At 43.6% G+C, this 15,879-nt stretch overlaps 1 protein-coding gene across 1 annotated transcript in view; it reads left to right on the top strand.

Moving 5' to 3' along the window:
• The window catches only part of Fgd6 (FYVE, RhoGEF and PH domain containing 6), a 121,535-nt gene that overhangs the window by 75,967 nt on the left and 29,689 nt on the right, over positions 1 to 15,879 (top strand). Inside the window, exons 7-8 of the mRNA XM_052164809.1 lie at positions 1,408 to 1,564; positions 4,303 to 4,390. Coding sequence (XP_052020769.1) covers positions 1,408 to 1,564; positions 4,303 to 4,390 — 245 coding nt within the window. The remainder of the gene's footprint in view (positions 1 to 1,407; positions 1,565 to 4,302; positions 4,391 to 15,879) is intronic.

Raw genomic sequence — 15,879 nt, 5'->3', positions numbered from 1 at the left:
GGTCCAAGGCCACTGCTGCCTCTTGATCTGTCCACTGCCCGCCGCCAATTCAGTTCTGGTGGGGTAGAGGCATGAAAAACAAGGTTCTTACAGCTCTCGCCAGGGAATCCCTGTCCTGTTGGCTACCACCACCTCGTGTAATGGGAGCAGCATGCCTGCCTCCTTGTTTATCTGATTTTTTTAAAAAATAAGTTATTACATTGAATTTTTAAAAAATGTCTTGCTTTGTATTTGCCCTGGCGTGGGATCCACTATAAAGTACAGGCTGAGCTGGGCAGTGGTGGCACACTCCTGTAATCCCAGCACTCTGGGAGGCAGAGGCAGGCGGATTTCTGAGTTCGAGGCCAGCCTGGTCTACAGAGTGAGTTCCAGGATAGCCAGGGCTACACAGAGAAACCCTGTTTGGGGGGGGGGGGCGGAGTACAGGCTGACCTTGAACTCCTAGTGATCCTCCTGTCTCACCCTTCTGAGTACCAGAATTATAGGAGTAAGCCGCCATGCCTGCCAGCCATTTCACTTTACAAGGTTTGACTATATACCTTGCTGGTTGGTTATCTACATATGACACGTGTATCATATGGTATGCATAATATGATACTTTCATGGAACAAGGTAAATAGACAAGAAAAATCAGGAAAAAAAATCTGATTTGCAGAGACTAAAATGCTCGGGTATTTAGTGACGAACGCTCCTTAAGAAAGTATAACATGAGCTAGTAGTGTGCTTGCCTCGAAGTGTAAGGTGTTCAGATCCCCTTTCTCTGAGAAGCAGAACATGTAAGTTGATGAGGAAAGATGGGACTGGAGTAACTCTGAGGGCTCCATATTTCCAGGCACATGCAGCCATTAGTAAAAGACCACAACATGGGACTGGACTCCAGTATGTTTAAAGAACACAGGGAGTTCTGCAGAACAGGAAAGGGGGAAGAGAATCATGGCCTGGGTCAGACAGGAAAGTGTAGTAGCCCTTGTGTGCACGGAATGTATTTTTATTCTGAGTGCAAAAGAAGGTCCTTGGGGCTGGGTATTGTAGCTCCAATCATAATCATAGCAGGAGATAGGCTAAAACAGGTGGATCATGAGTTCAAGTCTAGTCTGGGTAGCTTACTGAAATCATCTCAGTACACACACACACACACACACACACACACACATACACACAAAATGAAAAGAAGCCATCGCTGGAAATCATATAATAGGATGTATATGTTTTAGGCTCTTGCTGCCCAGAAGAACGGACTAGAGAGGACAAGAACGGAAAAGGGAAACCAGTCAGAGCTGGCAGAGTCTGGACAAGATGGGTTTTTGGCTGGGCCAGTGAAGCAGTGGCAGGAGGAGCTGGGGACTTGGCTGTGCCTCAGACATGTTACTGACTGAGTTTGTGGGTTTGTGTGTCCTCTATCCCTAGGACCGAACAACAAAGAATTGCTGATATCTTTGTAAAGAAGGGGCCGTATTTAAAAATGTATTCCACATACATCAAAGAATTTGATAAGAACATAGCTCTGCTGGATGAGCAGTGTAAGAAAAATCCAGGATTTGCTGCGGTTCTCAGAGAATTCGAGGTATTTGCTGTCATATAATGTTCAACTTTTTTTCTTAATTTTTTTTATGTCTTAATCTTTTATGGCCATTGAAAACAAAATTTTTGAGAAAATATATTAAAATATAATCTCCTTCACCAGACAGTGGTGGCACACACCTTAACTCTTAGCAATTGGGAGGCAGAGTCAGGCGGATCTCTAAGTTAGAGGCCCACCTGGTCTGCAGAGTTTTCCAGGGCAGAGAAACTCTGTCTCAAAATAACAAAATGAATGAATGAATGAATGAATGAATGATAGTAATAATCTCTCCTAAATCTTAGTGAGTTCCAGGACAGAGAAACTCTTTCTCGAAGAGATAGATAGATAGATAGATAGATAGATAGATAGATAGATAGATAGATAATCTCTCCTAAATCTTTTTTTTTCTTCTTTTGAGATAGGGCTTCTCTGTGTAGCCCTGGCTGTCCTGGAACTCACTCTGTAGACTAGGCTGTTCTCGAACTCAGAAATCCACCTGCCTCTGCCTCCCAAGTGCTGGGATTAAAGGCGTGCGCCACCACCGCTGGCCTCTCCTAAATTTGGTCAAATAAGCCAGTGGAAATTCAAACAGTCCAAGATTCAATTCTGAAGATCTATTATTGCATATCGTAGCTCAGGCTTGTGTTCCCAGTACATGAGAAGCTAAGGCAGAAAGATAAGGAATTTAAGGTCATCCTTAGATACATAGTGAATTTCTGTGAACATGGACAACATAAACCCCTGTCTCAGAAACAAAAAGGGGACCAGCAAGCTAGCTCGGAGCAGAAAGGCACTTGCTGCCAAATATGAGATCCCACGTGTGGAAGAAGAGATCTGACTCCTGAAAGCTGTCCCCTGACCTCAGCGTGCATGCTGGGGCACATGTGCACCCAGCACCTATACACATGTGCATACAGACACACGCTAAATAAACTAAAGAATAAACAAATAATCTTATTTTTTTTAGGCCTGTGGTAAAATGCATATACCACCGACTTATGATCTAAGCCACTTTGTGTATAATTCTGTGGTATGAAATATATGTGGACAATATTGTGCAACCGTCTTATTGAAACATGCATAGTCTTGCAAAATTGAGATTCCCTTGCCATTGGACATTAACTTGTCCTTCTTTTCCACCCTGGCCGGACACCCCGATTCTGCCTTCTGCCTTGATTAATTTGAATATGAAAGGACCAGTTCCTATTTTCAACCTAGCATTTTCTTCCATTTGTCTGACAGCTTCACATACAATAATTGAAAGGAACACAATTTTTTGTTAGATAAGTAAATAAATACAGTTTCAGCATCAAAGTTAAAAACTTTGGCTTGGCTTTATTTTCATGTGTCAGCTAAAGCTTTGTGTTTTGACTGAAAGTCTGGAGGTGCAAATCCCTGTTGGGATAAAATAATATATTGTACACTGTAACCCAGACTTGCCTCAAGATGGTTTTGCAATCAGAATTGTCCTTGACCCTGGCCCACCATCCTCTACCTCTTGAGCACTCGCATCAAATCACGTGCTTTTAAAAACAATTAGTTTAATTCTACTCTTATCAATTCAGGTTACTATATTTTAGTGTTTATTTCTTTAGCTAAAATGGTTAGTAAATTCCAGCCACACAAAATATGAAATGAAAAGTTTCAAAAATATTATAATATTGCTGAATTTTACTTTCTACAACTTTGTGCAAGAGGCAACTAATTAGACTTTGAAAATAATTTGCAAGTGCATTTAAATTAACAATAAAAGAAAGAAAATAATTTGCAGTCTTTCCTGCTCTTCCTCCCCTCTCCTACCTGTGCCATCCATAAAGGGAGATATCACTGGGTGCTGTGGCACATCCTGTAAGCCTAGCCCCAAGAAAGTGGAGACACAGAGGTTGTGGCCGGCCTGGGCTGCATGGGGATGGGGTCTGTCTCACAGGCACAGCAAGGGCACCTGTGCATGCTCATCCTGATCCTGCCACACAGTCCACTCTCGACTGAACGAAGCTCAGGAATAGACCGAGATAACCACTCTACACATTAAGGGAAACAGTTTTAAGGAGAATCACATGGCTTTTTGGCCAAGTCAGAATGTCCCATGGCTCATGGCGTGTCTCAGGAGTAGCCCACGTGTTTGGCATTTCTAATGCCCTGGGTTCCCTCCTAGCACATAGATACATGGCTCAGGTGAAATATTATAGGCAGGCATGTCCATTCTGACTTGGCTGTCTACAGGGCTGCTCGTCCAACAAGATCTTTACATTCTTCATTCTTCTAAGAGGAGGGGCACTTAGCGAGGCCGCGCCAAGGTCTAATTTCTGCAGCACTCCCAGGACCCTGTTGTCATGATGTGTGAGCATTTTGGCCACAGGGCTCTGGTTACCATTTGAATCTAATCCCCAATAGTTTGAGATCTGCTTCCTTATTTTAGAGATCATGCCTTCTTTAGAGGCATTCCCTTCTTGGTTAGCACTTAACTGTCAGATGCCCCTCGAGTGGAAACTAGGACATCCCCAGTAGGGACTGCAGCTGTGGGCACCACACTCTGAGAGAGGGTTGGGAACCAGTGCCCTTAGGAGCAGCAGCTTCAGAAGCCGACTGGAGCGGTGGGGTTGATGGCTCCAGTCAGCCTCCCTTGCTGCAGTGTGTCTGACAAAAGGAAGCATCTCTGAATTCCGACGTGTTTCAGCCTGGACTCTGCTTCTGAAAAAAAAAATCGGCTTACCTTGAATGACTTTTTTTTTTCCCTTCAGATGAGCCCTCGATGTGCCAATCTAGCCCTGAAGCACTACCTGCTAAAGCCAGTTCAGAGGATCCCTCAGTACAGGCTGCTACTGACAGGTGTGGTCTCCAAACCTTACCAGCCAAGTGACGCTGAGCGCCCTTCCTGGGCACTGCCTTTCCTGAGCATGCCTTCTCTGTCCTCTCTAACCTCTGCCTGATCAGTCAATGAGCTGCATCCCTGGGACTGAACCCCTGTCAGCTTTTTTCCTCTATTCTGAGCATCATTCCCCATCAGCCCTCATCCTGTGCTGCTTCACCCCAGTGACGTCATTAATCCCAAGGAGGCGCCTTCTCACCTCCTGTATGCTTGCTTGTGTAGCACTGTCCTGGTCACCCCCATACTTTCCTCTGCTGTTGTGAGGATTGATTGATTGATGAACGAAATTATATGCATGGGCCTTAGAATAAGTCTTTGTGCATAGAAAGTTCTAACAACATTAGCTATCCTTAGCAATCGTAACCTTACTGTTAGTATGTGGGTATATTGACTGCCGTTTGCAAGGTTTTAGATTTCTGGCTAGTTTACAAGGCGGTGTGAGGTGTGATTTGATGGTGCCCAGGTACTTGAGTACTCTTATTCCCTGGCTCTTTAAACTTACCAGAGTAACATAGACAAGATACCAGGCTTATAAAGATCACATGTTTTGACATCATAACAAAAACTAATACACATAATGTCAGTGCCAAAGATACTGTCTGATACATACTATTATGTCTACTGAGATGTGCTAAAGTATATTGAGAAGAGAGAAATTTATACACGCACACACACACACACACACACACACACATTTGTGTTATACTTTGTCTCAAAGTGTTTAAGATCATTGAAATGCCACTACAGCTCAATAGATACATGTGGTTTGGTGTAAATAGAATGTGAAGTATGTGACTATTGTCCTTGAAAAGGTGGTGTGTATTCTGTCTCCTTAGTCAGGTGCTAAGAGCCAAGATTAATAGAGGTGTGTGTGAACCCTGGGAAGCAGCCTTTGCTCACGCCCCTTGAGGCAGACCTGACAGGCTTTCCTGGCTTGGTGGTGATGAGAGTGGATGGGAGGCCCAGTTCTTTCAGACTGGTGACCTGCCAGCCAAGGTGTCACAAGAGCTCCGCTTGAGTTCCTAACTACAAGTTAGGCCCTGGTTGTCTCTCTAGAACGACAAAAGCTACGCAAATAGTTTGAGGAAATCCTGCCCATCTGCTTTCCTCTGCTCCTGGTGGAGATTATTAATTTACAGGACAAGTGGAAGTGCTGACACACAGTGTTTTTGCTAGATAAATCAACGTTCTATCATAACCGGCTACGCAGTAGTGTTGGCCATTGTCACAGTGGTAGAAGGGGGGCTGGCTGTTTTTGGTGGCCGGAGACAACCGTGGCTTCAGTTGTGAGAAGGAAGGATCCAGCTTCTGAAAATGAAAGTGTAAAAGATATCTTTTTTCTACATAGTTAAAAATCTGCCTGTGTTTAAGTTAGATTGTATGCTAAGTTGTTTTTGGTGGAGAAATGAGAAAAACATGCTTTTAAAACTTTGTGTGTTGTCTTTTTAAGACATGTTTACTGTGGAGACAACAAGATTTGCCTCTAACTGCTTACACTTCCGCCTCAGCCTCATGAATGCTGGGATTACAGGCAAGCGTTGCCACACCCGACATTTCTTTTTATTACATTTACTCACTTCTTTGTGTGTTGCGTGAGGTTTGCGTGCACATGTGCCGTAACACACATGGGCATGGCAGAGGATAACTTGCAAGACTCCATTTTCTCCTTCCCTGCGGGCCGTGTGGGTTGAAGTCAGCTCTCGAGCCAGCAGCAAGTGCTTGTCTAGACTCAGAAGTCTCACCAGACCACACCTGGTGTTTTAAAACTTGTTTTTTAGAAAATTCTTGTATTTTTGAGATTATAATTACATTTCCCCTCAAGACCCTCCCATATACTACTCCTTGCTCTCTTCCGAATTCATGACCTCTTTTTCCATTAATTAAAATCTGGGTTTTTTTTTTTAAGATTTATTCATTTTTATGCATGTGAGTATGCTGTCACTGTCTTCAGACACACTGGAAGAGGGAATCAGATCTCATTACAGATGTTTGTGAGCCACCATGTGGTTGCTAGGATTTGAATTCAGGACCTCTGGAAGAGCAGTCATTGCTCTTAACCTCTGAGCCATCTCTCCAACCCTTAAAATCTGTTTTTAAGGAACTAGATTGGGACTATGGGTGTGGCTGAGTTGGTAAAGCACAAGCCTCATAGGCCTGGAGCCTTAGACACACTGTGCATAGTGGCACTTGTCTCTAACCAAAGCAAAGAGACTTTTTGTTGTTTTATAATACTCACATCATGTGAGACTGGACTCTTAAGTTTTTCTTCTTTCAAGGGGTTGATGGGTTCTTAAATTCTGATTTTAATGATGTTTGAGGCAGGGTTTGTCATGCAGTCCTGGCTGTTTTGGTAATTGCTATGTAGCCCAGATTGACTTCAAATTCACTATGTTCCTCCTGTTTCAGATTAATAAGTGCTAGAATTATAGATATATTCCAACATACTAGTCTCTTGGAGTTATTTTCATTTTGATACATGTATTTTAAAAATGTATAGATATAGTCTATATAAGAGCTGGGCTAGCCTAGAATGAATTATATAACCTAAGCTGCCTGGAACTTGTAGGAATCTTCTTATATGTATGTATGTAAACTTACATACATATATACTTATGTACGTATACCAAATGCATGCTTGGTGTTCATCGAAGTCAGAAGAGGGTATCAGATGCCCTGAACGTGGAGTTAGAGGTGCTTGTGGCCCACCATAGAGAGCTGGGAATTGAACCTGGGTCCTCAGTAAAAGCAACACAGGCTCTTAACTGCTGAACCATCTCTCCAGTCTGCATGTTAAGTCTTAAGTTTGCATCTGTTTGATTAGCTCGGGTCCCATGTTTGGAAAAAAATTTCAGACAGCTTAAACCTCCCAGGACCTTGTGATTTCCCACGTAGGAACCTTACAGTAGACGAGAGGCGAATAAGCCTTTATTCGAATCAACCGCTGATGTTGATTATTATCTAGGTATTTGGCAGAGTAGGCAAGATTCCTGCCTGACTCAGTGCAAGTAGACTTGAACTGGCCTCAGTTTCTTGACACAGGGAGTCTGAGAAATGTGTAGATGAAGGGCTGATAAGATGTGCTATTTCTTTTAGAGAATAGTGAGTAGCAGTCCCCAGGGTCAGTGGTCTGTGCTACTGTTTAGCCATCCTGGTTTTTGTTGCTGTTGTTGTTGTTTTGTTTCTTAGTGTTTTTCCTCCATGGGAGAACTTCAGTTCTTCTCCATTGTGGTAAAATCTTCCAACTAAATTCTTAGTGGAAGTCCCTGTTGAATCCCCATCAGGCCCTGTCCTGAGGATGTGGGACCAGATCCTCTTAAGTTTGAAAAGGGTGAAAATTACAGGCGGCAGGCAGGAAAAAAGCAGACACTGCCGCAGGAGCAGTCGCGTCTTTCTCATCTCTTCAGGAACCAAGCTATCTGGGACTCGTGGGTCTTGACCCATATCAAAGACTTGACCAACTGGACGGCTTAGGTAACGAATAGTTGCTCCTTTTCATGAAGCTCAGACTCTTCCTGCCAGAGCACCATGAATGTGTACCGGGTGACTAGATCACTGCATAGCGTTGGAAATTGAAAGCAGGCTTCCATGACTCTGGCCCTTACAGAAGGACTAAGCTCCCTTCCTGGTCCCCGGTAGGATCTCCAGGTTTTCCTCTCCCTTCGGTTCCTGCTCCTGTTGTGATCCAGGTCAGAGTTTCCTCCGCCCACTCCATGCTATGGAAATGCCTTTATCCTGGCCACACCACCTGTGCCACCCAGCAAAGCATTGCTTCATTTCCCTGCCAAGGGGGTATCTCTGTACTTTGATTCTGTTTATCAGATCGTGATGACCATTGGTCAGTCAGTCAGTCAGCTGTATCCCCACCCTCCTTGTGATACTAGTAAAGTCTAGAGCACATGTGGTGACACCTCAGTTTATAGCACCAGATTATGCAAATCTTCCTTCCCTTTGCTGAAGTGTGACCTCCCAGGCTCCACTCACTCACACATTAGTCACCCCCTCAGTGCGTGCTCCCCTGGGCCAGCCCTGGCCAGCCCTGGCCTGCACACCGGGGCTGGCAGCCTGCTCGGTAATGGCCCTTGCCCCACAGGCTGTACATCTCTTTGAGGCTGTGTCCAACTGCTCAGGTTACCCCTGAGCTCTTCCTCTCTCCCCCACGTTGGTGTGGATCTTGCCTCTTGTTATTTTTGGAAGGGTCACCTTTCTCCTTTGAAGGGATTTTATGCACATAAAAATATGTAAGTAATATAAAAAAGCCAAATCCCTTTTCATCTTCTGTTGTTTGGAAATGACTCATAGACTTTTTTCAGATTTTTTAGCTCTACCTATATTATATGTTATATTAGAGTTTTTCTCAATAAAAGCATTTTTTTTTAATTTGGGGAACATGATTACATTGATATTGAAGGATGTGGACTCAGGAAGGATCACTGAGGAGAAGGTATATTGAAAAATGTAACTTAAAATGTTTCAGAAAACCTTTTCCACTTCCACAGTTGTGGGGAAACAACTGTCCTTTGAACCTTGATTCATTGTAATTTCTTTGATCTTGTTCAAAATATTTATGTTATATTAAGGGTGTTTTAGTAATGCGCTTTATTACTCTTTCCTGTAGTCTTTGCCTTTGTCTGAGATGACACTAATTCCCTCTAGCTTTTAGAAATCCGAGACTTTCCATGTTGGTAGAAAATGGGATATTAAAAACATCTGTCACAGTGTTCTGCAGCTGTGAACGTGAATGACAGGCAAGCTCGTCTGCAGATCTAGCAAGGCGAACCAGTAGAGTATACTTAAAAAAATCCTTATCTAAAACCCCTGTAGCAAGTATTTTATTTTAAAACCAAAGTAATTGTGTGCATCAAAAGCCACTTTGAATCGGGCTTAGTGACCCATACCTTTAATCACAGCACCGGTGGCCAGCATGTTCCCAGGCAAGTGAGGGTTGCCTAGTAAGACCCTGTCTCAAAACACACACACACACACACACACACACACACACACACACACACACACACACACACACAATTAAACAGGTCATTTCATCACTTTCTGTAGATCACAACTTTGATATTAAAAGAGTGATGGTCATCCCTTAGACAAAGAATTTACTTTCTCACAGATCCAGGGGCCTTGATGGAGGCATTTCTATCCACGTGAGATGGGGGACGATGCCATTCAGGATTTGTGTTTATTAGCCCAGCTTCTGGGCTATTGTAAATCATTCTCAATGTAGTTCTTAGGAAGCCATTTTAAGATTTTTAAGCATTTAAATAAGTGACACCTGTAGAAATATTTAAGTGCTTTGGACAGGCCTGCGGGCTTAAGAAGCAAGCACATTGTGTGCCTTTTGTGTTTGTCTGCCTCTGGTCTCTGAGACAGTCTCGTGTAGCCTTCTGCTTTCTGTGGGGCCAGGGCCTCTCCTGTACACGCCGTACACACCGTTGTAGAGCTGGGATTACAGCGAGCAGCCTTGCCTGGTTCATGGAGTCCTGGGCCTCGGACTCAAGGCTCTGTTCTTGCTAGGCAAATGCTCTAGCACCTGAACGGCATACTCAGACCTGTTCTGGTTTTTTGGTGTTGTTTTGAGACATGGTGTCATGTAGCCCAGGCTACCTCAAATTCACTATGTAGGCAAGGATGTCCTCCCAAATGCTGGGATTATAAGCTGTGCTACCTCGACTAGCCAAATGTCCTTCTCCAGCACTGAATTAAATAAGATCTGATGGGAGATGGACTAATTGAGAGATAGTGCCAGTAAGAGTATACAGTATTCTGTGTTGTCTGCCTCAACCATAATTTGTCTTAAAAGATCTGGGATTCCAAGGTGAAAAAGTCACAAAGGTTGTTAATAATTCTGGCATTTGCTACCAATATTCCTGGTAGATAGAAACTCTTATTTCACGTAAAGGTTAATGAAAATGGAGCTGGGCGAGATAGCTCATGCCTTTAATCCCTGCACCTGGGAGGCAGAAGCAGGTGGGTCTTTGTGAGTTCGAGGCCAGCCTGGTCTGCATTGCTAGTTCCAGGTCAGCCAGAGCTACACAGTGAGACCCTGTTTTATAGAAACAACAATAAAGGTTAGTGATAAATCTAGTCTGCTGGTTTATGTACTGGTGTTGTCCATTCAAGGTTGCAGAAAACCCAAGTTCTACCGGTGGAGATTGCTACAAAGTTATTCTTCTATCCTTAGTGCAAGTTTGACCCAGATTCCCAGGAGCCAGTTGCCTCTGTTTCTGGGGCTTGTTTTGGCAGAGATTTAATGAGCAGAATGTGTCCCTAGAGTCCCTCTCACAGTCTTTGTCAGAAGTAGGGGCTCACAGGAACTGTTCCAATTGGAGACAGCATGGAAATTCAGCTACCCTTGAACTCATTCTGTGCTTAGATTTGTTTTATTCCTCGCTTGGCTGTTGCATAGTGAAGTCCACTTGTCTCCCTGAGTCTAACTTTGCTCCGTTGGTAGGGTGGTGGGGACAAATAGGGACAAGAGTTTCTTTACACCTCAGAGTGGCTTAAATGTGCCAGAGGCCTTTCTGTGTACTTGAGATCCTCACTTGATCAACCGGCAACCACTGAGAAATGGAGTCTTAAAAAACTCAGAATAATCTCCTGAAAGACTCCCTTCGCATTTGACTCCTCTCAAGGGTATTCTAGGCAAGCCTCACCAGTGAAAACAGGCTTCGGGGCTGGGTCCGCCCATCCTAAGATGTGCCCTTAGATCTCACCACAGCATGAACTCAGGGTCAGTTTGGGTCATGAATCCTTTGAAGCTGCCTTCTCAGGACCAAAGTCATCAAACTCTTGGCTAGATAGGGAAGGTTTTTTTTTTTTTTTTTTTTTTTTTTTTTTTCTTGACTCTGCCCTGCATTAAGGAACTCAATTGAGGTCCAGGTCCAGCCTGTATCTCAGTACGAAACACCATGGCCCACAAAAGAATCTTTTTCTAACTCATTCTAAGTCATGAGTCTGGAGAGAAAGATAAAATAAAATAAAATAAAATAAAATAAAGGTTCCATTTGTTGGTTATACAAATGCCATATTTATATTAGCAGGCCTAGGTCGCATATTTAAGGACTGGAACTGGCATTTGAAAAAATGGAAGAATTAGAGTAATGGTAGTTTTTAATTAATAACAATGTTACCAGTGGCCACTGTCTGAGCCCAGTGTGTCCAAGTTCTTGGCATCTTGCCCTACACAAGGTTTGATATAAGTGTCCACAGATTTCCAAGTAGCAAGGAAACTTCCTTCAGGAGCACAGTGATAGGACTGATCAGAGTACTCTCTCCAGCGTGAAAGCGGGCCACGGGAGGGAGTATTCAGGAACCCTGGGCTGTTGGCTAGGAATTCTAGGCTCCAAAGGAAGGGGGTGTAGAGTACTAAGCGAATAGTTTGGGTGATCCCCTATTTTAACAAACAGATCTCAGTTAAATAACCATATTTCTACATTGCACAGGCCTTCCCATGATGCAGCTGGTTTTACCGTAAGCACACCCAGTTGTGGTATATGAGAATTCTCCCTGGATGTCCACCCAAAGGACACACTTTCCCCTAGTACACAGTCACAGAATTAGTTCAGGCTGAAGATGGCTCTGATCATGTGCTCTGTATAACTGAGAATACATTGGAATAGAAACCATCAGCATTTGATGGTTATTGGGGGCGGGGCAGAACGTGTTCTGTTCTTCTGTGTGAAGTGAGCTGGATATGTATGTAGCTGATAGCAGACAGAAGTCCTAAGTTGCTAGATGCATCCTTAGAGAAGCGTGTGCATTTTCTCCTAATACCAGCACCAGGGAGGCGGTTGCGGGAAGGTCCAGAGTTCAAGGCCAACCAAGTCTATAGGCAGCCTCTTGATCTTTTTTTTTTTTTCAGAATCTTAATTTTAAAACATTTTTTATAGTGATTTCCTCCCAAAAGCAATTTGAAATATAGAAAAAAAAAAAAACCCCAGATTATCAAGATGGAGATGTGTGTTAACAATTAAAATGATTACACCATTTATCCAAATCTGTTAACTTTCAGGAATGAGATAAGATGCTGTTCATAGCATCTACCGTGCCTGGACAGCAGATTTAAGAATACTGTCAGGCGATACAATAGATTGCCAAGATACACCAAGCATTTATGAAGCCAGAAGGAAACAGTTCAGAATTGTTCTCATGCCAGCAGTGTAGCTGCAATCCCAGCACTCAGGAAGCTGAGGCAGGAGGATTGAAAGCTCAAGTGCAGCCTGTGCTCCATAGCAAGACGCTGTCTTTTTGAAAAAAATAAAAAAAGAGACAGGGAGGGAAGGGAGAGGGAGGGAGGGAGGGAGGGAGGGAGGGAGAGAGAGAGAGAGAGAGAGAGAGAGAGAGAGAATGAGAATGAGAATCTATGGGTGGTACATACCTGTATTCGTGGAACCATTATTGATCAGGAGTTGAAGGTAAATTTCAGCTACATTAGAACCTGTTCCTTTTCTTTTTTTCTTTTTTTTTTTTTTTAAGATTTATTTATTTATTTATTTATTGGTTTTTTAGATTTGGTTTTTTTCGAGACAGGGTTTCTCTGTATAGCCCTGGCTGTCCTGGAACTCACTCTGAAGACCAGGCTGGCCTCGAACTCAGAAATCTGCCTGCCTCTGCCTCCCTGGGATTACAGGCATATGCCACCACTGCCCAGCTGATTTATTTATTTTATGTATGTGAATACACTGTCCCTGTTTTCAGACACACCAGAAGAGGGCATCAGATCCCATTACAGATGGTTGTGAGCCACCATGTGGTTGCTGAGATTTGAACTCAAGAACCTCTGGAAGAGCAGTCAGTCAGTCAGTTCTTTTAACCGCTGAGCCATCTCTCCAGCCCCCGAGAACCTGTTTAAAAAAAAAAAAATATTGTATACGCTAATTTAGAGAGACGTTCATGATTTAAATTTCGTTCATTGTTATTCAACTCACCAAATTTCTTATAATGTGTTTTATGAAAGTAGGTGTCACACTATTTTATAGTGTTTTGCTTGTTTGTTTTTCGGGTCTAATTTGGTTTGTCCCTGCCCCAGACAGTCTTGCTATTTTCCCTCAGTTTTGTAATCCTCCTGTCTCCGTCTCCCGAGGAGCTGGGTTTCTGGCGTATACTACAATACAAGCCACCCCAATTCTTATTCATATCCAGGCTCTCAGTAGCAGAATGCTTGCTTAACCCATGTGAGGCCTGGGTTTGATCTCCAACACCATAAAACTGCATCGATCAAAAAAGATAAATAAAAGTGAACTGAAAAAAAAATGTCACAAGGTTGTTCCTCGGCTGGACATTACTAGATCAGGAAGTAAGAATTTCTTTAAAAAAAAATTTGTATACAATATATTCTGATCTCTGTTTTTCCCCTCCTTGATCTCCGCTCAGATCTTCCCCGCCTCCTCAGCCACCCAACTTCATGACTTCTTTCTCTCTTCAGAAAACAAACTAGAGTAAAACGAAAAAGAAAAAAAAGAAAAGAAAAAAAAAACATGAAACACACACACACACACACACACACCATAAAACTCAAAGTCAGAAACTGTAATACATAAGCAAAAGACCTATAAGGTTAAAAAAAGAAAATGCCCAGAGAAAGCAGTATGAGACAGACACGTCTCTAAAAATACCACTGAGTTTATTTTGTTTTGGTCCTCCACCGCTGGGCATGAGGCAGCCCTGTAAGTGTGGTTTGTAAGTTTTCCTCTGTGAGCCATTATCAACTGGAGATTGATAGCCCAGGCTTCTGGTTACGGATAGGAGCTCGTGTCCACTTCCCTCTCAGCACTAGGACCCCATCCGTGGCAGCCCTGTGCAAGGCCCTGTACGTGCTGCCACAGCCTCTGAGTTCCTGTGTGCATCTGTCCTGTTGTGTCTAGAGGTCTTGGTCTTGGGGTCTTCCATCTGCACTGGCTCTTGCAGAGTTCCCGGAGCCCTGAAGGGAGGGATTTGATGGAGACTTCCCACTTAGGGTTGAGTATTCGAAGGTCGCCCCACACCCTCTGCATATTGTCCAGTTGTGGCTCTCCTCATTAGTTCCCATCCCCTGCAGGAGGAAGCTCTCTGCCGATGGCTGATCCGATCCGGACACTGTCTGTCCACACAGCAGAATGCTGTTAGGAGTCCTGTCATTGCTCCGTTCCTTTAGCTGAGCAATCGTATTTGGTTTTCCAAAGCCAGTAAGAATCTCAGCCTCCGATTCCTTAGAAAGAAGCACAGGAGTCTCTCCCAAGCTGCTGACATGTGGACCTCCATTTTGTAATTCAAACGACATGATCTTTGGAGGGCCAGGGTCATTCCAAGTTGCTGGTTTCTGACTTTGAGACTTTGTAAGCCATGCTCCCTGCATGCCCTCTCTCCAGATCCCACAATTCTGCATGTGTTGCAAAACTCATCGCAGATTATAGAGGAAAGAAGAAATCTGAACTAACACAGCAGGCCTTGTCCTCCAGTTTGAAACATTTGACTCTGGAACAATACTCCTCCAGAGTTCATTTCCTGTGCTCTGCCACCAACCACTTTCAGCCCAGTCCAGGACTCTGGCCCTTTGAAGGCAGAAAGTTCTAGACTCCCGCCAATGACTGACACTTACTGCAAGGTTAACCTCTGAGTAGTTTCTATTTTTAGTTGGTTGATTATGATTAAGAGTGGGTGAGGCTTACTAGAAGCTCTGGTGTAGAAATTGTTGACCTTCAAGAAGATGGAGTGTTTTAGGACCCCTTCCCCCTCAATCCTTTCATCTTGGTCCCTGTGTGAGTAGAAAGGTAGCTTGCCTATCTCTCGGGGTAGCCCATGGTGTGTTTCAGTTAGTTTCACACTACCGATATTGATAGGGCGCTCAGGAGTTAATTAATCAATGGTGCCACCTGGTGGCTCAAGAGTGCATTTTGCAATGTCTGTATACCAGTAATTCTCATTTCTCTCTACCCAAACATTTCTTTCTACCCCCCTCTCTGATTCTGACAGGCAGGCACCACCACTCCTGTTTTCTTCTTTCCTAGTTTTGATTTAAAAGAACAGCAATAGTCCTACTAGGTTTTGAGACAGTTTATTTTTATTATTTTTTTTTTAAAACAACTCTTTATACTTAATTAGTTTAGGCAGAGGCAGGAAACTCATGATGGTACATGTCTAATCTGGCAGCTGGAACATCTCCTGCCCCCACGATTCCTGTGAAGGTTTCCACAGGGCCAGGCCCTAACTGGGAGGTGGTAACTGATGCCCATGAGGATGCAGCTTGTCTGTCTGCCCTCCTTTCCAGGTTTCACCCTGGCTGTAGCCAGTCACGGGCAGCTGGTGGTTTCAGTGTTGCCTGACTCACTCACGCTAATCTGTCATTCTTCCTTGCTGCTGCCAAAGTCCTGACTGATTCATAACTGCTGAAGGGATTGTAGACGGATCGGCGGATTAGTTGCAAAGTCAAACCGTAGAGACCAGGATCACATTTTGAAAATTG

The sequence above is a fragment of the Apodemus sylvaticus genome, chromosome 20, assembly GCF_947179515.1.
Source record: "Apodemus sylvaticus chromosome 20, mApoSyl1.1, whole genome shotgun sequence".
NCBI lineage: Eukaryota > Metazoa > Chordata > Mammalia > Rodentia > Muridae > Apodemus > Apodemus sylvaticus.
Note: the sequence above shows the minus strand (reverse complement) of the source record. Positions and strands in the feature narration are given on the sequence as shown.